We start from the raw sequence: 24,005 nt of genomic DNA, 5'->3' as shown, positions 1-24,005 counted from the left end.
TATTTACTTTCAACACGTGCTAGATACATGTAACCTACGTAGGGCGGGCAAGTCGCAGGCAGGACGTTCAATAATAAGTCGATTGAGATTAACATCAAGCAACGTGTTATAGGACTTGTACTATTACTTATTCTGTCTGTGGTATACCTGGACCACCATGGTAATTTATCATAATATTCATAATAAACAACTATATTTGTCTATAACAATGATTATCGAATGAACTCAAACATCACGATGCGATGACAAGGTTCTGCGGTTGCCCAGGAAATAAATTGGTTGACTGTAAGTACTAAACTTAAATATAATGACCCGGATAACTCACGTCTTAAATCGAGTTTAGCTCGACATGTTTCGGGCTAATCCGTAGCCCTTCGTCTTCGGAGCAACGCGACTCAGCGGCTGCTGCAACACGCCGCCGCTCTGCTCGCGCGACTACCCGACGAAACTGACACCGGCACACAACTACCCGCGTTTTCATCATCATTACAACTGTCAAATGTAGGGTAGCACACAACACTAACAACATCGCTCTGTAAAGGTACGTTCACACACACCGATGACGCAGCACGAGTATTTAACACCGTTTTCCAACTCGGAGGTACCGTCCAACCACTATCCCGGTTGAAAACGCGGGTAGTTGTGTGCCGGTGTCAGTTTCGTCGGGTAGTCGCGCGAGCAGAGCGGCGGCGCGCAGTGCGCGTGTTGCAGCAGCCGCTGAGTCGCGTTGCTCCGAAGACGAAGGGCTACGGATTAGCCCGAAACATGTCGAGCTAAACTCGATTTAAGACGTGAGTTATCCGGGTCATTATATTTAATATGAGTGAGTCTCACGGTAGTTTCATGTTCAAGTACTAAACTTGTCGTGGAAACAATAGGTTTGTTTACATCTTGGCTTGGTATGTAGCTATAAGCGGTATAAATTCTATGAGACCAAAACGCTCGTGACGTGACGCGCCTCTTCAAATAAGCTGCCGTCGATCGTTCAACCGGTCACGCTCACGCGGCGGCCCTATTCCGGCCTTGACGCTGCTTGCATCTCGCTCCAACTCGTTTTTTGACCCTCGACGCAAAAAGAGGGGTGTTATAAGTTTGACCGCGTGTGTGTATGTGTCTGTTCGTGGCACCGTAGCTCTTAAACGGGTGAACCAATTTGAATACGGTTTTTTTTTTTTGAAAGCAGGTTTTCTAGCGATGGATCTTAGACATGTTTTATCAAAATCCGTTCAGCCGTTTCAAGATAATCAGCTCTTTTGTTCGCTGCGGTGGGAATCTTTACTATAGTATCATTTACTTAATCTAATTACCTATTACTTATAACTATTACGTAATGCCTACACTACACATAAGTATTTATTATGTTTATATTTATCGAACGAGGGCAATGACCGTGAACAGCTTATCTTGATAAGCCGCGTTGTTTACAAATAAAATTAGTACCTAACTATACTTATATGTAGGTACCTATACCTACCGCTTTAACAACACGTGGTTCAAACATACGTATTAAGCTAATAAGCTAATAGAATAGGAGTATACCTAGCCAAACTATTTTAAATTATGAATGAGCCACTGTAGAACCTTGTCACAGTGAATTGTTGCCGTGATATTCCGTTAGGGCCTTATCACACTAGCGATTTCCGGGCAAGTTGAAAGCGAGCGAGCGTGTAGCGCGCGTTAGCTGCGTATAGCGTGTAGCGCGCGTTAGCTGCGTATAGCGTCGAAGACACCCTATTGCCCCTATTATCACAATACAATTATACGAGAGGACAATATGGCGTTTTTGGCGCTTTAAGTTAAACGTCCACCTGTCCGCATCGTAAGCATCGCACATTTCTATACAAAGCAAAAAACGAACGAAACGTACGATGCGGATAAGTGGACGCCTACCTTTACGCACCGAACTCGCTGCGCGCTCGCCTCGCTTTCAATTCAACGCCCGTAAATCGCTAGTGTGTGAGTTGATTGTATGTACTTATACCTATACTTATTAAAATAAACATAATTCATAAGTTAGTGGGTACTCGTAGTGTTTATGTTAGTTGTTAATTTATAATTGTTTAAAACGCCTTAATCTTAGATTAATGATTGGTCTCGCGCGCTCGCTCGACTAGATACCGCCGGCGTACTTGTCAAATGCGGCAACAAATAGTACGCCGAAATCGGCGTACCTAAGCCCGAGGCGAGTCAGTCGCGTTGCAAACGGTGCGTAATGTGCATGTCCCGAATTTTTGTTAAATTTTGGTCATAAACCGAAGTAAAATGCCAGTTTTCGCAGTGAAACTGTTTAAAAATAATACTACAAGAAATAAGAAGGACACTGGGATCACATACCATCAGTAAATATCGTATAATTTCGAAATTACAAAATAAAATAACATGAACCCTAAACGCCATTCTGCCGCGTACACAAGAATCAAATCCCCGTGGTTCATTAAATGATGATAAATTTTAATAACTTATTTTATTTAAGTATCTAACGTAATTATTATAAATATATACATAACCTAGTTCTATATTATTTAATGTTTATCTTTGTGATATTATACACTGAAGGTGTATAAATTGTTACCCGACACTATTTAATTAAGGGGTGAATGTGTCTTAAAATCAAAAATGTTTTTCGTCTTCCCAGTTAAAAGCCGGATCAGCTGATTTACTTAGGTATTACGGGAAACGAAAAAAATTTTTTTTCGTATTTCTTTCTACCCATTTTCCTGAAATGTTAACTTTTTACCCGACTGTCCGAAGGAGGGTTATGTTTTTCAAGCGTATGTATGTAAGTATGTATGTAGTATGTATGAATGTACCTATGTATGAATATTTTGTAAACAATTATTTGTATTTTAGTCTTAATTAACCTGTACATTATATTAGGTTTAACTATAGGTGCAACGTGTTAAGTACGCAAAACTTCTTAGTTGGTGACTCAGTCCATGAATTTTCAGTAATACCTAATTTGTAAATATTGAATGTCCTTAAATATATATATATATATATATATATATATATATATATATTTTTAATTAAAAGAGGCCTGATCATTGATATACCTACAACATACCTACCATTTTTTTAAAGAAGAAACCTACGCCTAACCTAAACAAACATATTAATACATTCACTCTTAATTACTTCTTAATTTCTAAGTATTTCCCAAGATACATTTTGTAACCAGTAACTTAATAGACCACAGAATAATATATTTTCCCAATAATTCGGGTAACAGTGGAGCAGCTGGCAACACAATTCGTCACGCAAGAATAATATATTTTCCCAATAATTCGGGTAACAGTGGAGCAGCTGGCAACACAATTCGTCACGCACACTAGCATCCTTGCAAATTGTCTTACACCGTTCTTACGCACACTACAATATTGAGTTGCCGCATTCACTAACGTTTTGTTTTTAGTTAGCGCGGTATCTAGTCGAGCGAGCGCGCGAGACCAATCATTCATCTAAGGCCTTAATGCTAAAATTACTTCCTTTCTTATATTTTGAACGTGATAAGATACCTATTTAAGTTTAATTAATAAGCCTTTCTATTCTACATGATCTAGATCTACACCTGAAACCACTGATGTTCAGGGTAACATTGTATTTTTATAACAGATAAATAAAGATTATTATTATTATTATAAACAACGAAATCATCATCAGCCAATTCCTATTAAGGTATAATTCGACATCCAATCCAACACTGCTAGCAACATGCGATACCGCTGTCTCGACGCACACAGCGGCGCTAAACAACATGCGACGTGTACACAAATACAGGCACACAACCGCAACTATTCCGTCGCACACACACGCGCGCTCGCTACACACAATCGTACATACAACGTGCGTACTGTAGCTAAGCTACTCTCCCCGCTCGCACAGTTTGGGCGCAACCGCCGCGGACGTCGCGCGCCGTCGTTTGTTTGAATGTCGTCAGAGGGGGCCGAGGGGGGCGGGGGGGGAGGGGGGGCTGCGCGCGCGCCGGCGCCGGTGCGCTACTGCGCCGTGTACACGTGTCTGCACAACTACAAGACGCACCCGCACCTGGCTTACTTCTCCATACCTACTCCGCCGAAGAGGTAAACGGAAGCGAATATGACCGGTTCGCATTTTTACAAGGTTATCTAGTTTCTCCAGTTTGTGTCGGTCATCAAATCCTACACGAGTCCCGTTTGACCCTATTGTACTTATTTACCTACCATTCTTTGTTGTATCTTTTTTTTTACATAAACTTGTTACTGTTTGTATTGGCATACCTAATCATAACATAAGTAAAACAACACCGGCTGGTTGCGTGTTATGTTGTGTCATCAAGTAGGTACGTAGGTGTATTTAGATATCAGAGTAGTAAGCAGGTACCTAGTCCAGTTTTACGCAGGTGACAATGTTTTTGTGTTATTTACTTGCCCGCAATCCTACCCGCTTCGTAAAAAAACACTCGGCAAAATGTCGAGCCAATCTAAAGTACATGACAATGTTTTGTTTTTGCTTAGCGGTTATATAGCGCTCATTGCGTGTATCTACAGGGCGTATTACACTTGACTAAATTTAGGATCCTAAATTTAGTCAAGTGTATAAATAAACCCTTTATTACAATATCTAATAATAGATTTTAGTATGTAGATATTAAATTCACATTTAAGTAAATGTGAAATTCTTAATGGGAATACCTAACAGAGTCATGTTAGCCTAACACAAATGTAATGGCGAGAGAGAGAGAGAGAGAGAGAGAGAGGGGACATCGCAGTTGTAGGTATCTTTGATGATTATAAATCGTAATATATCGTAAATTATGATTAGGCTTCTACAATATTTGCATTTGCAAATACAGTTGCAATATGACTCATATCAAGTCATATCATACAGGATGTTTTGGCAGTCGGATGTAGGTGTTTTAAGGGATGATAGTTAAGGTCATTCCGAAGAACATTTTAAACCAAATTTACCTTTAATTATAAATGCTACGTTTCACGGTTTTTAAGATATTGCCATTTTTGTTTTTTTTATTGAAAAATCACTCCTTTTGCCTGTTTGTTTTACATATTTAACATCCTGTATTGAGGTATTATTATAGTATATCCTGTATTGGTTCTTCAAAATAAATTCAAATAATTGCCTATTACTGCTAGATTGATCGAAAAATCTCTTTAGACATGACGATAAAAACAACAGATAATTTTGACTTTGCCTGACTGGGCGTTTTCAAAAAAAGTGTACCTACCCTTTCTCTTTTGAAATTTTGGAAAAATATGGTTTTTCCTGATAAGAATCAAGAGCACAATCGATTCCGATAGTTTAATAAATTTGCCCCAAAAAAAATTACAGTTTTGCGGCGTTTTTTTCATACACTCAATATGGGCCAGACAAAACTGACTCATAAAACATATTTTTTCCAAAATTTCAAAAAAGAAAGAAAGGACCTACACTTTTTTTGAAAATGCCCGACTACAAAAAAAAGTAACAGCGATTTAAGTGTTCGAATTGCTTAAAAACTTCCTTGATTTACGGGCTTTCTAATCATGTGTAACCTAAAAAAGAACTAAAAAATTAAATAAAATATTATTTCATGGATATTAAAAAAAGAGGCCTCGTTGCCAATGTTGCCATACAATGCAATTGTGTACTACGACGGTAGCCAGTAGGTACGGTAGACAGTACGAGTATACGACTAAAAATATTTAACTTTTCATAATTGGTCAATAATGTGTAGAATGACTAGCTATCACCCTTAAAACCTTTGAGTATTTATCTAGATTACTTATAACCTTTTGAGTATTTATATAGATTAGATTTATCTAGATAAATACTCAAAGCTTAGAACCCCTGCACCTGACTGCCAAACATCCTGTATAACTCATACTTAATTGGTTTACTAATGTTTCAGCGAATAACGTTTGGCAACCTGTTTCATTTCGCAACTTTTAATTTCCCAACTGTTATAAATTTCTGAAACTGTAAATAAATATTTCAGGATTTTTATATGTAATTAACTTAACCTAAAGATGTAATGGCCCTGGGCCGGAAATAAATCCTGAAATATTTAAGTACTTTTTTAGAGTTTGCGAAATGAAACAAGTTGCCAAATGCCACGATGCGGAAAGGCAGTACCTACCCGCTCATAATTATTATCCTTAAATTTTTCAGACGCTTAAAATGGTTGAAAAAAATCCGACGCATGGACATCTTGAGAAACGGCAAAGTGTCGGGCTACCACCGCGTGTGCGAGGTGCACTTCAAGCCCGAGGACATCGGGCGCACGGCCAGCGGCGCGCGCAAGCGGCTTCTGGCACGAGCCGCGCCCGCGCTGCGCCTGCCGCACGGGGACACCTTCGTGACCGTGCACGAGCCGCCGCCGCCCCGCGCCGCGCCCTCGCCCCCGCCGCCCCCGCCCCCCCCGCCGCCCACGGTCGCGCTGCGCGCCCGCACGCTCGCCGCCAGCCGGCTCGAGGTCTTCCAGTACGTCGATAACACCCCGCGGCGGCCCGCGCGCACGCGGCCGCGCCCGGACGACCGACCGGCTCAGCGGCGGCCGCCCGCGCCGCCCGCCGCGCCCGCCACGCCGCTCGCCGACTTCTTCGCGGCCTGCGACCGCCACCTGACCCGGACCTGGCCGAGTTCGTCAAGAGGATGGCGCAGCTCCGGCCGCGCGACGGCGAGACGAGCGGCGGCCTGCACGAGCTGGGCGTGCGGCTGCTGGCGGGCGCGCCGGCCGCCTACCGCGCGCTGGCGCCCACGCTGGGCCTGCCGCCGCCGCGCGCGCTGCGCAGGCCGCATGGCGCGGGCCCGGCGGAGCTGCTGGCGCTGCGCGTGGCGCGGATGACCGACACGGAGAAGCACTGCACGGTCGGCCTGCACGTGGTGGCCGTGAGGCCCCGCCTGTACTACGACATCACGGGCGACAGAATCATCGGCCTGCACGAGGTCGACGGCCTCCAGGAGCCGTGGCCGGCGCGGCGCTGCGCGGTGCTGACGGCGCGCGCGCTGTTCGGGGCGTGGACGCAGCCCGTGGCGGCGTGCTGCCTGGCGGAGCAGGACGGCCTGCGCGCGTGGACGGACGGCGTGCTGCGGCGGCTGCTGGCTGCCGGCCTGCGCGTGCGCGCGCTGGTCGCCGACCCGACCTGGCCGCCGCGCGCCGGCCCGACGTGGACGCCGCGCAACCCTTCTTCCGCGTCGACGGACACAAGATTTACTTCATGTACGATCCGCCTCGACTGATGAGACTCCTGCTCTGGAACTTCATGACGTATGATTTCCACTTCAACGATACGGTCGCGAGGTGGGACGACGTCGTGCGGTATCGCGAGCTGGAGAGGCGCAAGCCGCTGACGCTGACGCCGCGCCTCACGGACGCGCTGACGGGCCCCGCGGCGCCGCGCCGCGCCCGCGCGCTGCCCCCGCGCCGCGCCGCGCGCCTGCTGGCGCCCCGCTGCCCGCCGCGCTGGCCGGCGCCGCCGAGCGGGGGCTGCTCGGCGCCGGCGCGTCCGCCACCGTCAAGCTGGTCCTTCAGATGAACGACCTGTTCGATATCCTCGACTCCTCGACGACGAGCGGCGGACCGGTTCGCGCCGGGGGACCGGCCGGCGATTCGGAGTCGACCGGCTTCCTCCTGTATATGAAATCGTTCTTCGAAGGGTTAAAACTGAAGGACGGCTCGGGCGTCGAGTTCTCCGAGTCGATCGAGTTCGGCGAGCGCTGGCGGGTCACGATCGCGAGCGCGCTGGCGCTGCGGGAGGGGCGGCGCGGCTGGGGCGGCAGCTGCGCGCGCGCCGGACGCACGTGGACGCGCGCGTGGGGGGGGCGCGCGCCGCGCCGCGACCGGCCGCCCGACGTGCCGGCGGGTGCTCGCCGTCTTCGAGAGGCGATTCTTCGACGCCATAATCCGACCGACCGACGGGGAGGCGCCGGTCGATCTGAACGATTTTCTCTCGCGAGCGAACTCGACCGAGGCGACGGCGCCCGCCGGCCGGGAGCGGTTCGAGTTCGAAGAGGAGGCGGAGGCGGAAGTGCGGCCGGGCCTGTACCGGCGCGGCTGGCGGCGGCGCACGGCGGCGCGCGCGGCGGCTCGCTGCTGCGGGCGGCGCGGCGCGTGCACGGCGCGTGCGATGAGGCGGCGCGCTACCTGTCGGCGGCGCCGGACGCGTCGCTGCTGCGGCTGGTGCGGCGGCTGGACGCGGCGCTGCTGTCGGCGCTGCGAGCCCCGCGGCAGGCGGCGCGCGCGCGGCTGGCCGACCTGTTGCTGGACGTGCACGTGCTGGAGTGCTCGGCGCCGTGCTCGTGCTTCCCGCTGCAGTTCCTCAAGAGGCTGTTCCTGCGCATGCGGCTGTACGACATCCTGCGGCAGAACCAGGCCGCGTTTAAAAAGTGCGGCGGCAATCCGAAGTTTCACCTTGTCGATCTAGAATAAAGAATACTTCTGTGATTAATCATTTCACGTGATCGAACCTCGGGTCGATCGATTTTATTAAGTAAAGTACCTAATAATAAGAATTGACAATATTAAACGCGATGCTCTGCAATATTGGAAGTATCATTTAAATTTTTACGAACTTAAAATTAAAATGACGAACGAGCTATAGTGGGTCACCTGTACCTGAGTGAGAGTGAGAGCCACCGCAACAACCCTTAATATTTAATATCGCAACTCCAAACGCTTGCAGACACATTGACAGCTTGAAGTTGCATCATGTGCCTTCCGTTCCTCACGTCGAAACGGCTCACGCTGCCCCTCGGCAACAAGATCCAGCCGCCTGCATGGTGCCTGTCCTGTCTTGCATCTTGACGATGTCCTACCGACGCAAACATACAGTTGTCAATTTGTACGATTACGAAAGTACAATAAAGGTGCTTTTCCACCGGCGAGTTCACATTTTCTCGTCTCGCTTCGCCTCGTTACGCCCCGCAGGTGTTAACACCCACAACCCACACCGCACGGTTTACAATATTGCACGCAGTTGCCGCAGTCGTACTTGGCATTCTTCAGCTTTTAGAGGCGTCCCTCTAACAGTCGCGGCGCGGGCGGGCGCTGCTCGTTGTCGCGGTTGTTGCCGACCGCGCCGGGCTGCATTAGCACCCGCACCTGCTGTCTCGCTCTTTATGAGTCTGACGGTGGTTGAGCAAAACTTGCTAGTGTTTATTGACGAAGTTATGTACCAAACACATTTTTGGGGTTCCGAAGCTAAAATGGCAAAAACGAAACCCTTATAGTTTCGCCATGTCTGTCTGTCTGTCTGTCTGTCCGTCCGTTCGTCCGCGGCTTTGCTCAGGGACTATAGTGTGGGGTATCGTTGGATAGGTCTTTTAAAACCAAACCAGGAGTTTGCTAAGACGATTTTTCGATTCAATGATTTGTTTGCCAAATATTCAACTTTAAAGTGCAATTTTTTATTAAAATCTCAACCGGTGGATGGAAAAATTGGAACAAATTCAGGATGGTAGTAAGTTTATCAAACTTTCAAGGAAAACTATAACGGTTAAATTTGCTTGACAATTACTAGTAGTTTAAGAGTAAATAGCAGCCTAAGCTATATAAAATATACCTAAACTATGGAAGATTCCATCCTTAGAAAAATATTACTTCATTTTTTCGTAATGGCTACGGAACCCTATTTCGGGCGTGTCCAACACGCTCTTGGCCGGTTTTTTTTTTACTGTAAGTACCCGCAGTGCCTGCCATCCCCATCGAAATGAAATGTGCGCCCTAAATTTTATTTATCCGGTCTCCGGAAATGGGTAAAATTCGGTTTGCAATATTTGATTGAAACAAACTATTAACATCCATCATAATACTAATATTATAAATGCGAAAGTGTATGTGTTTGTATAGTTTTACCAGTGTTACTAGTACTACACTTGATAAATACGTTTCATCGAAACACTAATTTAATATTAGATGGTATAACATCATGCGTGCCAAATGCATAAAAAAATATATTTGTGCCAGCGAGCAAGACGGATCGGAGCTGAAGCGACTCGAATAGGTTAGATTCAGAAGGCTAGGCCGGGAGCGAAGCGGAGCGTATATAGCTCCAGCCTTAGCCTTCGATGTTAGGTATTTTTTATGCAGCCCGGATAATATTGCTTCACAAATGATCTTTGCTGTTGTATTTTTAAATAGAGAGTAATTGTGTATTGTCTTACGACTGACCACAATATATTTACTTACTAAAGTCGTGCTGCAATAATAACAAATGCATCGTTCGATGAAACGTGACCGCGATGAAACATTGTTCGGGGCAATAATAATATATAGGGCGTAACCGTCTATGAATCACGTTTGATCATTTGATAAGTACTATTAACAACTGATAATTCTATGACAGGTAAATTCGATGAATCGTTACGTTACGATCTGAGACAGATTCTAAACGATTTACGATGAAAAGTTGTTCGATTATTTATATAAAAAGTAATGAATTGAAGATTATGTAATTAGAAAAAAAGGCAATGTAATTCTTGGAATAGTTTTCGATGAAATGAAAATCGACGTACTTAACAAATTTCGATATAATGATAGGTACCCGTTTGATCTACCTAAAGCTAACAAGGTGCATGCACGAATTAAGTTTAATTTTTTTCTAGAAATATTTAATTCATAGACGACTAAAATATTTCTGATTATACCTATTGCTACTTTTTATTTCGGAGAAACACAAAGTTCCCGCATGACGAGTCCAAGCCACACTACAAGGAAACCATTTTGCGTCATCTGCGAAGCTAAATGAACTGAAAAAATGTTTATTATAACGCCAGAAGATCTCAAGCTAGGCTGAGCTCGGTATCTTGGGACCCGTAAAATGGTTTATTTTTCAATAAAATTAGGTAAGTACTGGAACGTCCTTAAAGACGTCTGGGAGCAGTATTTAAATATGGGGCCCTCCGCCCTCCCTCACCCCCGGACCCTCGCGTCGGCTTCGGGACGATTTCAAGACTCGTCATGAATTATCTATGAGCTTATTGCGCTGAAGTATTGGAATAATTCGCATTAAACAGCCCAGCAGAAGTATTCGCGACACGCAGCGCCTCGTCCCTCGTCCGCCTGGCACGCATGCAAACAAAGGTCATCTCTATATGATTAATTAATAAGTTCGCGCACTTGTAGGTACTTGTACATACTATTATCTATTCTGTTGCACTTGAGCGAACAACACACGAGCAGAAAACTCGAGCGAACATACTCATGGTACTATGCTTTTGTTTTTTTTTTTATTCGACTGGATGGCAAACGAGCAAGTGGGTCTCCTGATGGTAAGAGATCACCACCGCCCATATATAGACACCTGCAACGCCAGGGGGATTGCAGATGCGTTGCCAACCTAGAGACCTAAGATGGGATACCTCAAGTGCCAGTAATTTCACCGGCTGTCTTGCTCTCCACGCCGAAACACAACAGTGCAAGCACTGCTGCTTCACGGCAGGATTAGAGAGCAAGATGGTGGTAGCTATCCGGGCGGACCTTGCACAAGGTCCCACCAGCTGCGAAAGTTCACGCTGATCACGAGTTTCACTAACGTACTTAATTTCCTTTGATTCTAGCTTCTAGACAATAATTATATACTTAGGTACCTATCCCTACGAGTTTGATAAGATGTGAGATTTATTCCGAAGCAAGCACGCACGCTTCTTACTCGTAGATGGACAACGAAGTCATTCTTCCTATTACTACTTGACTTATTCTGTGCTATTACCACAGAATATTATCTATTACCCAGTAAATAATAGTAGTCTATGATTCCGTTTTTCCTTGATGTAGGTACAGAGCCCTAACAGATGCGTTTTATATATGCGTTCTGCAAAGCATTTCTGTATAAATAATAATATTATAGCATCTAGCGCGTTCTTTGTAGAAATCCTGTGGGTATCACGGCGCGCGGCCAGCGCTCGGCTCGCACGCTTCACTTTATAATTTTCATAAATACAGGTGGCATCAGATCAGATCAGATCAGCCGCGGCCGCAAACTCCGCCGATAACGGGCAATCACGCCGCTAACTAAACTTTACACGCCCCCAATAAGTACAAAGAAAGAAAGAAAGTACATTTATTCACAACACAAGACACAATATAAACATTATTTTACTTGCGGTATTGCTAAAAGTGGCTCCGAAGCGGTAACGTTTCGTGTGCTCTGCCTACCCCATTTGGGAATACCTACAGGCGTGATGTTTGTGTGTGTGTGTGTGTGTGTGTGTGTGTGTGTGTGTGTGTGTGTGTGTGTGTGTGTCATTGCGGTTGTGAATCGCACACTGGCGGCTCAGCATAATGCTGAAGCTTTAAAAACACCCCAGAGCTGATGTTCAGCCAGCACCTAATACCTGCTCGCTATGAAGGTTCGTGCCCCTATCCTATCACGTGTTCATAGCTCGTAAATTATAAAATACTAGCTTTTGCCCGCGGCTTCGCTCGCGTTAAATTTGGGGTAACATACATTTACTTTCTGCGATCTATTTTTCGTGATTGATTGATTTTTGGAGGATTACATGGAAATACAAATACATACAGACGTTGTTTTAGACAGATGGTGCAAATTTTGGAACTCAAAAATCAGCCTACATACGTATATCCATACTAATATTATAAATGCGAAAGTGTGTTTGTATGTTTGTCCGTCTTTCACGCCGTAACGGAGCGACGAATCGACGTGATTTTTGGCATAGAGATAGTTTATGGGCCTGAGAGTGGCATAGGCTTCCCGAGAGAACAGCGCGCGATAACCGAATACCACGCGGGCGGAGCCGCGGGCAAAAGCTAGTTAATCATAATTCGTACCAACTTTTAAACCCTGTTTCGCTGATCCAGGGGTGGAATTTAAGACAACGTTAAAGTACCACGCGTTTCTTTTGCCCGCGACTTCTTACACAATATAGGATTATATCCCGAGAAATTGTAAAGTTCCCGCGGGACGTGAATTACTGTTATGATCTATTTTAATATTCTTATTTATCGATGAGAGACACATTGTAGCTTTCTATTACTGAAAGGATTTTTAAAATCTGCCCGAATTGAATTCACTTATCAAAAATAAAGGAGTCTATGTCAATCAGGGATAGTGTAGCTTTTTTATTGGTAAAAGAATTATTTTAATCAGCTCAGTAGTTTCACAGAACCCAACAGACAAAGAAACAAACAAAGATGAGTGTTCTAAAAATCTTTCCCTAGTGCACCTATATATTAGGTACTTAAGGTCCATCTTTATCAAATTTCACACTGAAGCATGCTGATCGGTTGTGTTGCTCTGAAGATGAGCTCTGGTTGAGTTCGAAACGTGTCAGTACAATTTGGTGGTGGTGATAGATGGATTTGTGTGATTTGTGTATGTCCTTAGAGAGTGGAGGTGGAGGGATTGCATGGACACATTTCATGCATAAAAGTAGCTATCATAAAGGTCGCGGGTGAGCAAAGTAATTGTGCCAGTTCGTTGAACGTACATGTAAAATTTCGTATCTGTGCTATCAGCCCTTAAGGAGTTCCGTCATCAGCAGACGACCCTGGCTGCAGCATCAGGTGGTGTATGTGTATATCATATAAACGCATTGTCATTGAAATTTAACAATTATGTACTTAAAAGTATTTTTTGTGTGCCATCAACTTTTGAGGAGTTCCCTTCTACGGAGACGATCCTGGCCAGGATGAGCAGGAAGTCACTGCTAAATTATTGTATTGTTACCAGATTTAGTACATCAGTTTGTCTAATCTCCAGTCCCTAATTTTATTAGTTTAGCTTGTGCGTTTTCTGATCCAGTTGGTAATCCTCTTTATTCATTTTATCCCGTGGGATTTTCTAAAAATCATTAAAACAATTTTTTACCTGTTAGTATTATCTACCTGCATGCCAAATTTGAAGTCTCTAATATTGATAATTACGGAGTTAGGAACACTTTGAAGCGAAAATAGAAATCCCATTTATTCCCTATCCCGTGGGAATTTGGGTAAATCGTGAAAAATACTTTTAGCTGTTAGTATTACCTACTCGCATGGCAAATTTGAAGTTTCTAATAATTACAGTTACGGAAATAGGGTCATTAATTGGAAGTGAAAATATAAATCCCATTTTATTCCCTATCCCGTGGGAATTTTGATAAATCCTGAAAAGTGTTTTTAGCTGTTAGTATTACCTACTTGCATACCAAATTTGAAGTTTCTAATAATTATAGTTACGGAAATAGGGCCATTTCGAAGTGAAAATAGAAATCCCATTTATTCCCTATCCCGTGGAATTTCGAAAAATCCTTTCTTAGTGCGCGTCTACACCCATTAAAAAACATATTCCAAATTTTCAAGTTTCTAGATCCAGCGGTTTGGGCTGTGCGTTGATCTATAAGTCAGTCAGTCAGTCAGTCAGTCAGTCAGTCAGTCAGTCAGTTTCTTCTTTATAATATATAGATTTAAGCAGAGGCCGGGCGCGAGGAGCGGCGCCGCTTGAAGAGAGAGCACGTCCTTATCTCAGAAATTCGAGTATGTCCATGCTCTTGTGCTCGGCGAACTTTTGCTCTCGTGAGTTCTTTTTGCTTGGCAAACACGACCGCCGGGTAAATAGGCCCGTCTTGCACTCAAAAACATAGACACAACACTGTGTTGCGACCGCAGCTCGAAGTCGGCCATCGCCCATCCTCCAGTATGTGCTATAAGGTGTAAGTATGTATTATGTAGGTACGTTTTACGTTGGCAACCCGAACATCCGAGCCGATTGATATTTGATCCGACTATCTATATCCTAATGGAATGTCAATCAAGCAGTCGGCATCACAACAAGGACGAGGAGTGCCGGCGCCGCGCGTTTTTTTTTATTTATTATTCGACTGGATGGCAAACTAGCAAGTGGGTCTCCTGATGGAAAGAGATCACCACCGCCCATAAACATCTGCAACACCAGGGGTATTGCAGATGCGTTGCCAACCTAGAGGCCAAAGATGGGATACCTCAAGTGCCAGTAATTTCACCGGCTGTCTTACTCTCCACGCCAAAACACAACAGTGCAAGCACTGCAGGGCTACTACGAAACTCGAAACTCGAATTCGTGTCGCGCGGTGCCTCTGACACTTAGTTATAGGTACTATTTAATACGAGAGCGAGAGGGACGGTACGATACGAACTTCGAGTTTCGGGTTTCGTAGTAGCCCTGCTGCCTGCTTCATGGCACGGCAGGATTAGCGAGCAAGATGGTGGTAGCAATCCGGGCGGACCTTGTCTGAGGCGAGATATGTGATTTCACACGCTGTATCTAGTGAACTTGAATTCCCATCATGATCGAATTCTTATTTCTTTGATTATTCCAATAGGGGTCCAATTTCTGAAACGAGTTGTGGACAGCGTGGAGTGCCACCCAGGGGGCCTGCTCCCAAATTCGTGCCGTCCCTTTCACTCTCTTAGTAGATACTCGATCTGTACTGTGAGCGGGAAGGCACGATTCGAATTTTTAACTTCATAGGATAGGTAATATACACATCTAGTACCACACCTAACCTATAGCCCCGCGCCACCGGCCCGGACTAACTCGGCGACGGACAGATAGGTCTCGATATAGAGAGCTGTTAAGTTACTCCATGCACAACTCGTCGCTCTTAGAGATGGCAATTCTACCTAAAGAAAGTGTTTATTTTTTGTGTCAACCGATTCATCAGTTAACGCTAGCTTTGCATAGCGACGAAACCGCGCGGCGGGCGGGTCGAGTTTCACCCGTTCTTGGAACATGGACGACATCGCGCAGTCAAGCTACCCTAAGCTAACTTTGAACACGGTGAAGTAATCTTCAATCAGGATCGCTAATGGATGCTTTTACCACTTGACTAGCTTGAAGTATTGAACTTTTTCGTTTCGTTAAACACATACTTCAATCTACGATTCGTTGTGTCCGATCCGAACATAGATAATAATTATTTGGAATCTAGTCTCGAGCACCATGCATTTCATTTGCTTCAATGCATTTGGAGCCTCGTTAGAGTGTAAAAGGATATGTGTATTCAAGTGGAAATGTGGAACGTCCAAGGCCCTCGTGAGTTTTGGGGCCCTGCTCGGGCCTCGTTCGTAGGCGACAGCTGGTGCCGTCGCCGCGGCCTGCGCCGGCGGCGCGGGGCCGCGATTCTTTCCGGTGTTATTTCACGCTCAATCGACTGCCTGCCTCTACTAATTTCGTGGGAAGTGTTTGGCCAATGATTGCTATGGGAAAGGTTCCGACAGCCTCACACTCACATGACGACAACCGCCCTGAGCCGCGCTGCAAACGAAATACGAACTGTAAACGTTAGGTACACATCGTACCCGGACTCGGCCGCTTGTTTTATGGAACTGAATAAAAATATTTAAGAAGGTAAATAATTATTTAATACCAACATACAATGATATTTCTCGTGTGCTAAGCGTCCGGCGGCGACAAAATATAATTAGTTACGCTTGCTGCAGCCGCTCGGCGTAGTGCCTGCCTAAGTACCTACTTGTGGTGTAGCGTACCTATGTACTCGTAATGTACTCTGTCGTGGTAATTAAGTCGCTCCTTTCACTGCGACGCGACACTCGCCTTTCCAAAAACACCTTTCGGTTCCACGTGTTTTAGGCAATAATAAGCTGTGCGAGAAAGTGCAACGGCTGAGAAGACTGTCCTGTCACCCTTCCCTTGGTGTGGGCAGAGGTGGTCAGATCCATTCTCAACATGAAATAGCGTGGTATTGTATAGCCGCTGCTATACCTATACATATTTTAGGATCCATCCTGCACCCATGCTTGCGTCTTACTTTTATACTGTCCTCCATCCGTATCTACACGTACCTACCTTACCTACCTAAGTTGTACATAAATAGTACGTCCATGCTGTGTACTTTACCTACTTCAATTTGTGGCACGACGAGCAATTATTTTACAAATTCGGCTGAAGGTTCGTATTACTTTATTTGCTACATAATTATGTATTGTTTTATCGGCGCAGTTAGTTGGCAAGCGAGCATACCTACTCCTACTGCATGCCGCGGACGACAGGCGCAGGCGCGCCCACGTTGCTTTGCCGCGGCACTTCTTCGTTTAATGTTCATTGCTGCTACGATAATTTTAGGCGCTTTTAGGCGCTCATTTGGTATTATCTGGATTTTATCTGGATTTTTGGGTGAAGAATGAGTATTATAGAATTTTGAATCGGTGGTCCAACATCCTGGAGTGGGCACGGCCCACCCGGCCCCCCTCTATCTACGCCTATGATACTGACTGTACTAAAAGCACCTATCTGGGGAAGGGCGTGGAGGCTCGGCCTCGACTTGAGTTGCATAGCGAAGCGACCTACCGCCTCGCATGCGTTCCATTGCGGGCCGCAGCGAACGCACGCCGCCGCCGGACCGCACAGGTACCGCAATGTATGTATGTATTGGACTGTTTTCGGGCTTCAAAGCGTTGCCTTTTCACCCACCGGCTATTGGCAACTAGAAGGTACATATATGAAGACAGTAACTAGGTATGAGTTGAGGGAGACAATTCTTCATCGCGTTTTAATTAAAGGCATGCAAAAGCGTCGCGCGATGGCAGCCGGAGACGGGAGGATCCTCAAGTACTGGTGCTCAAGATTTATTTAATCACTTTGCAGCGGAAGTTGTTTTTCAACTGAGTCGAAAATTAAAATAATTATAGGACCTGTGTAGACTGTAGACATGATAATATTTTCAAAGCTATTGCAGGGTAAAGAAGTGGAGACACTACTGTATGGCGTAGCGAACGTAACAACGCCAAGATAGAAAAATAAATTAAGAAGAGCGGACTGTATTATGAGAAAACCTGAATACAAGTAAAAGTAAAAGGACAGTTAGCAACTGTCTCTTATCAAATATGCGCATGTTTCTTTTTTTACCTTTTTGTTTTCGAATAAGTAATTCAAATATTGGTCTAACATGTAGCATGATAAACGGTTGTGTTGCTCTGAAGATGAGCTCTGGTTGAGTTTAAACTGCTGTTCTTCGTTAATTCAAAAAGTATTGTGTATGTGTAATTCAATTTTATTTTTATGTGGTAATTTTAACCCTTGCTCTTTAAAATGAGTCAAATCACTATCAGTATAAGCAAAAACAAAACGCGTCAGACGTCAAATCAGTCAAGTTGTAGTGACATTGACAATTGACTTGACATTTTATTTAATATTCTAACCTCAAAACGAGCTGTGCTGTGAGATTGTGATCCGGATTACTTATTTTGAAGTCATTTTTTAGCAGTTTATCAGTCTTTCACTGGAAGCAACGCGCCAAGAGTGCGGGGCCTAGAGTGCGATCGGATGAATGCTCGCTACTTCTACTTGCAGCTGGACTTGTGAGTAGTTCCTCGTCTCGTAACCGTGCCGTGGTGCAAACGCCGCGCCGCGCCGCAGATACAAGGGTCAGCATGTTGGAAAGTTTCAAGAATATTTAAGTTGTTAAAAGTTGCCAGTTGTTTGCATACTGAATTGAGTTGAGTCAGCTTGTTGGTCCTGTATTTCATCATAATCTAGACATTATCTATTGAGATAATTTGCTGATATTAAGTTGTAGTTCTCAAAAGCCTGCAGCTGAGTTAAAAGGTTTTGGTAGGTGCTTTAGTTAGATATAGGTAGTAGCGGGCTGTTTTCCGCAGCTCGACGACTTATTGCGCCTATTTTGCGTGACAGGCTGTAGGCACTGTTCATGTCAGAGGTGCTTTAGTTTGTAAAGTAAATTTTACAAAAGATACTTCAGAATCTACACCATTTATACACTGAGGATTTATTGAATAGATTTGTTTTATTTTTATCATTGTATAAGATTAGGAGTTGCTGATCTTTTCTGGACTGTGACTCTCTGCATGTCATAGTGTCTTTCGACAGCCTTCAGATAATGCCACAATGCCCCACAGTTAGGGAACTTTTGATTAGATATTTCTAAATAATAATGACTACACTACTACGCCAATCCAAAAATATTCCATTTAGACACATAGAGTTCTAATCTAATTAATTTGTATATGTAGATGCAGTTTTGTTTACCCTTCCTGATGCTGTTCCAGGATTGGCAGTGAGTGGACCTCCCTGTCGGTGCGGCAAGCACTGCAGACGGCCAGCCGGGAACTGTTCGGGGAAGCAGGTGCTGCGTTGCCCCTCGACGTGCTGCTGGTGGAACACTCACCCACAGGTCACAGCATACATTATATACATTTATTGCATAGGTACATTACAGTGTTGTGGCCGGAATCCAAGCATGCATAGGCATGCCTTGGGTCAATTACTGGGTAGGTAACTTCCACAGATATAGATTACACTAGACAATGCAAATACCTCAATCTGTATGAAAACCAACCGTGTCACTTTTTTATATCTACTGTGACGTCTCAAGACCGAATAAGCAATGTGAATTCCCTGATGTCTGCGCAAAGTCGATTCCAATGCGCCGCCTGCCTGCGCCGTGGGGCTCGAGTCAGTCACAAGTCATGATTAGACAGTTAGTGGTCAGTCTTTGTATGGGGCCAACCCCGACATTTGGTCCGGGTTCGGACACGCAAAGTACATGCATTTGCGTAATCTAGTGTAATCTATATCTGTGGTAGCTTCTTACCCTTGTGTTTGTTAAAATTAGGTATATTGTCATAGGATATGTAGCAAGGGGGTGCCAAAGAGAATGTGGTTCTGCATGTCTTATTTTTGAGATACAATGACTGGTGCCCTGTAGAGTAATCCGCTTCGGGCATCGCCAACCCATGCTATGCTGCTTCTGTTCCTGTGGGTGGATGATACCTAAACAGATTTTGAGAAGATGAAGTTTTATTGGAATTTGGATAGGTTTCATTTCGGATAATTGTGTAGCTCCTACATATATGTCATATACATTTATTTGCAGATGATGTTGGGGGCAAATAGTTTTTATATGTATTATACATTATATTTTTTAAATTAAATAAATTTCTTGGGAAAAAATATTTGGTCTATCAGTTAGGTTACCTATTAGAAAGAAAATAATATGTGTCCAATATATTCTGATAGTTTAATTGACGGACTGATTACAATTTTTAGGATACTGGCTTATTGCCGTATTTAGATATGGCAACTCAAATAGAATCGCAAAATCGCATGTCACTGAAATATATTGTAACTGAAATCGATCGTGCGTTGATTACAGGAGGTCCCGGTCGCGCGCTGGTGCGCGTCCCGTGCGGCTCCCTCGTGAAGACGCGCGCCGCGCTGACGGTCGCCGCGCCGCGGCTGCGGCTGCGGGCCGGGAGGGGCGCGCCCTCGCTGCAGGCGCTGCTGTAGAGTGAGCACAGTGCTGTGTGAGACATGTCGGTGGTGCGGCTGCAGGCGGGGCCGGCCGGCAAGGACGCCGTGCTGGTGGCGGCGCGCGGCGCGCTGGAGGCGCCGGCGCGCGTGGCGCTGCCCGAGCCGGAGCCGGCGCCCGGCCTCATCCTGGCGGACGGCTCCATCAACTGGGGCTGCCCGTGCCTCGGGGGCATGGCCACGGGGCCCTGCGCGCAGCCCTTCCGGGACGCCTTCTCCTGCTTCCACTACAGGTACCCGCCCCGCATCCCGTTACATATCGTTTCCCTAGTTAAATTGCGCGCCACTGGATCAAAATCGGGGCGTGCGCATCGTACAAAGCGGACGGATATGTCGCTCTGTAAAGCCTCCTGAGCCCTCGCATACTTTATAAAAGACCAATTAATACTAAGAATAACGGCCAAATGAACTTTATAAAGTACAAAAATGAAGAGTTTCAAAAATAATTTAAATTTTAATAAAAGCTGGTGAACCATGTCTAGATCTTGAATAAGTTAAGTACCAAGGACTCAGGAGGATAGATTACTATTTATTATTTTGTATTTGATGTGATCTTACTTATTGGGAGATGTCCTTTCGATACCAGTTTAAAGTTCTCTGACATCTGTTATATTTATAGAATAATTAGCTTTTGTCCGCGGCTTCGCCCGCATGCAATTTGGTTATCGCGCGCTATTCCCTCGGGAACTGTGCATTTTCCGCAATAAAAAGTAGCCTATGTCACTCTCTGATCGATAAACTATCCCTATGCCATAAATCACGTCGATCCGTCACTCCGTTTCGATGTGAAAGGCGGACAAACATACAAACACACACACTTTCGAATTTATAATATTAGTATTAGTATATTATATGGATTGGCTCTCTACACTTGACATTTACACCATGTATAGGCTTCTACCTAATCTTATACTCGTTGGAAAGACATGCACAGATCGATATATTCGGTTGCGCTGAATATAGTGCGTTGGTGGCTATTAAGAGCGTCATCTATCAGACAACATTATTAATTTTCATTCAATTTTTATGCAATAATCGACTAAAACTAACAAAAATGCAACGTTGCCAGCTCAGCAGGTATAACACTCTTAAGCTGCGTTGCCACCAAAGATGTGCGAGAATCTGTTGCGTGCAAGGAATGTGTTTTTCATGAACCAAGAGAAACGCTTCATTTACCTATCCTCGCACAGCACATCTCTGGTGGAAAAAGCTGAGCGGAGCGAGGCGAGGTAGATGAAGCGATCCTATTGGCTAATGAAAAATACATTCCTCGCAATACATCCTCGCACATCCCTAGTGGAAACAGAGCCTTATGTATATCTGTAATGACGTGCGCGTGTTCCAGCGAGGCCGACCCCAAGGGCAGCGACTGCTACGACAAGTTCAGCGACATGCAGACCTGCATGGCCCAGTACCCCGACCTCTACGGGAAGGACGACGATGACGACGGCGACGGCGGGCCCGCGCCGCCCGGCAAGGGGGACCCGCCCGCCCCCGCCGGGGGGCAGCCCGCCCCCGCCCCCGCCGGGGAAACCAAGCCCTAGCGCGCACACAATGATTACGGTTTATGGACTTGTGTTTAGTTCAGTTTAGTTCGGATTAGTTTGGTTATGTTCGCTCGAGTGCAGTGAATAAATAATGCTTCAAATATGAGTTTTGTACTTTATTTACGCGCTCGAAGAAAAGACTTTCTGGGTTTGATTTGCTCCTCTGCGCGTCCCGAATGCCATTCCCGAACCACTTTCGTATGCCTAGTTGCGTACTGATACCGTACCTGTACTGGTCGGAGGAAGCCGTGGTGGCCTAGTGGTTTGACCTATGGTATGGCCTCTTCATAAATTCAAACCCCGGCTCGCACATCTGGGTTTTTTTTTAATTTATGTGCAAATTACATTTGAAATTTACCACGAGCTTTGCGGTGAAAGATAACATCGTGAGGAAACCTGCACAAACCTACGAAGCAATTCAATGGTAGGTATATGTGAGGTTCCCAATCCACACTGGGCCCGCGTGGGAGCTACGGCCCGAGCCCGCTTATTCTGTAGCCGGTCACACACACTATATTATTACCGATGGTTAGGCCTCCATTTCATTCATTTCATTTATTTATTTATTCAGACAACAAAGATCCATATATTATTATTAGTGGTTGACTTATAACTACGTATGTAAGTATACATAATACATATTGAACAAGTGACAGCGTTGATTTAATTAAATTTTGCATTAGAGAGCACTCATCTCTTATATAGTATAGAAAAACGATTCAGCAAAGATCCAGTTTACCATGATTTGTACAAAAAAATCATTCACGAGTACCTAGAGCTAGGTCACGCAAAAATAATTGATCCAAAAATCTGTAATCCAAAGGATCAACCTTTATATTTCTTGCCAGACCATGCAATATTACGTCCAGATAGGCTAACGAACAAGCTTAGAACCGTCTTTGATGGCAGCGCGAAAACTAAAAATGGGTATAGTATCAACGATCTAATGTGCAAAGGCCCTGTAGTTCAAAGGTCTCTTTTTGAGATATTGCTTTTATTTCGTACTTACAAGTACACTATCCAATGCGACATTCGTCACATGTATAGAATGATTCGAATTCATCCTGATCATAGATGTCTTCAAAATATTTTATAGCGTGAAGATGGAATAATGAAAGTCTTGCAATTACAAACCGTGACGTATGGTTTAACTAGTTCGTCGTTTCTCGCCACCAGATGTCTTATTGACTTAGCACAAAAATATGAAAAAGAATACCCACTAGCAAGTGCAGCCATTATAAACACTTCTTATGTTGATGATATTCAGGCAGGTAGTAATACTCTTCAAGGAGTTATTCAGCTAAAAAATGAGCTTAATTCCATCATGAAACATGCAAATTTTAAACTTCATAAATGGGTTTCAAATTGTTCAGAATTGCTCAAAGATATCCCTCAGGAAAGTCTAGGTTCAGCTGCAAGGATTTAGATCAGGATAAATTGTTGGTTAAGATTTTGGGATTATCATATTTTATGATGCACGAGATGATGTATTCCAGTTGAGCGGTCGAGGAATAACCACCCCTAATCAACTTGCCACAAAACGGAATGTCTTAAGTTCTATTAGCAGATTATTTGATCCTATGGGTTTCGCAGGTCCTGTCACTATGAAAGCAAAGATTATACTGCAGGAGATTTGGAAACAAAATTTAGATTGGGATTTACCTTTACCTACCTGAGACATTAGCTGAAATCTGGAAATAATTTTATACTTCTTGGCAATGAAAGTCTTTCCGAAAGCGCTGGTAGTTTTAAAAAATGACGTGTAAAAGTGCCCATTGCGGCCTATTTACTGAATAAATGATTTTGATTTTTTGATTTTACAAATTTAATAAATATGCCAATGATAAGAATACCACGATATGTTCAATTAGCGGAAGCTGAGGACATTCAGCTTATTGGGTATTGTGATGCATCCGTTACAGGCTACGGCTACTGTATTTACATAAAAGTTAAGGTTGAGGGTCGTTATCACGTTCACCTGCTTTGTTCCAAGTCTAGACTGGCTGGAATTGATTAAAAACTGACAATTCCTAAGTTGGAATTAAATGGCGCACTTATTTTAGCTAAGCTGGTTTCACACGTGTCAGCTATCATTGATATTCATAATGTGCATCTTTTTTGCGACTCAAAAATTGTACTTGCCTGGATGGCAACATCACCTGTAAAGTTTATGCCTGTATACTTATTTAGGCAATCGTGTTCAAGCTATTAATACTTT

The 24,005-nt window shown here is 44.6% G+C and overlaps 1 protein-coding gene across 1 annotated transcript; it reads left to right on the top strand.

The window, feature by feature from the left end:
• The first annotated feature begins 20,243 nt into the window (after nt 1–20,243).
• On the top strand, nt 20,244–21,893 carry LOC141432909 (mitochondrial intermembrane space import and assembly protein 40). The gene is made up of 2 exons (XM_074094742.1): nt 20,244–20,473; nt 21,586–21,893. Exons 1-2 carry the CDS (start codon nt 20,244–20,246, stop codon nt 21,782–21,784), a joined length of 429 nt encoding a protein of 142 aa, XP_073950843.1. The 3' UTR covers nt 21,785–21,893.
• Nucleotides 21,894–24,005: the final 2,112 nt, after the last annotated feature.

Source organism: Choristoneura fumiferana, chromosome 11 (genome assembly GCF_025370935.1).
Source record: "Choristoneura fumiferana chromosome 11, NRCan_CFum_1, whole genome shotgun sequence".
Classification (NCBI taxonomy): Eukaryota; Metazoa; Arthropoda; class Insecta; order Lepidoptera; family Tortricidae; genus Choristoneura; species Choristoneura fumiferana.
The sequence above is the reverse complement of the archived record's forward strand: the minus strand, read 5'-3'. Positions and strand labels throughout refer to the sequence as shown.

Excerpts from the sequence above, each read along its gene's own strand:
- LOC141432909 (XM_074094742.1), top strand. The coding sequence starts at position 20,244 with ATGTCGGTGGTGCGGCTGCAGGCGGGGCCGGCCGGCAAGGACGCCGTG. Across the intron at positions 20,474-21,585 it reads TTCTCCTGCTTCCACTACAG|CGAGGCCGACCCCAAGGGCA; the intron begins GTACCCGCCCCG and ends CGCGTGTTCCAG.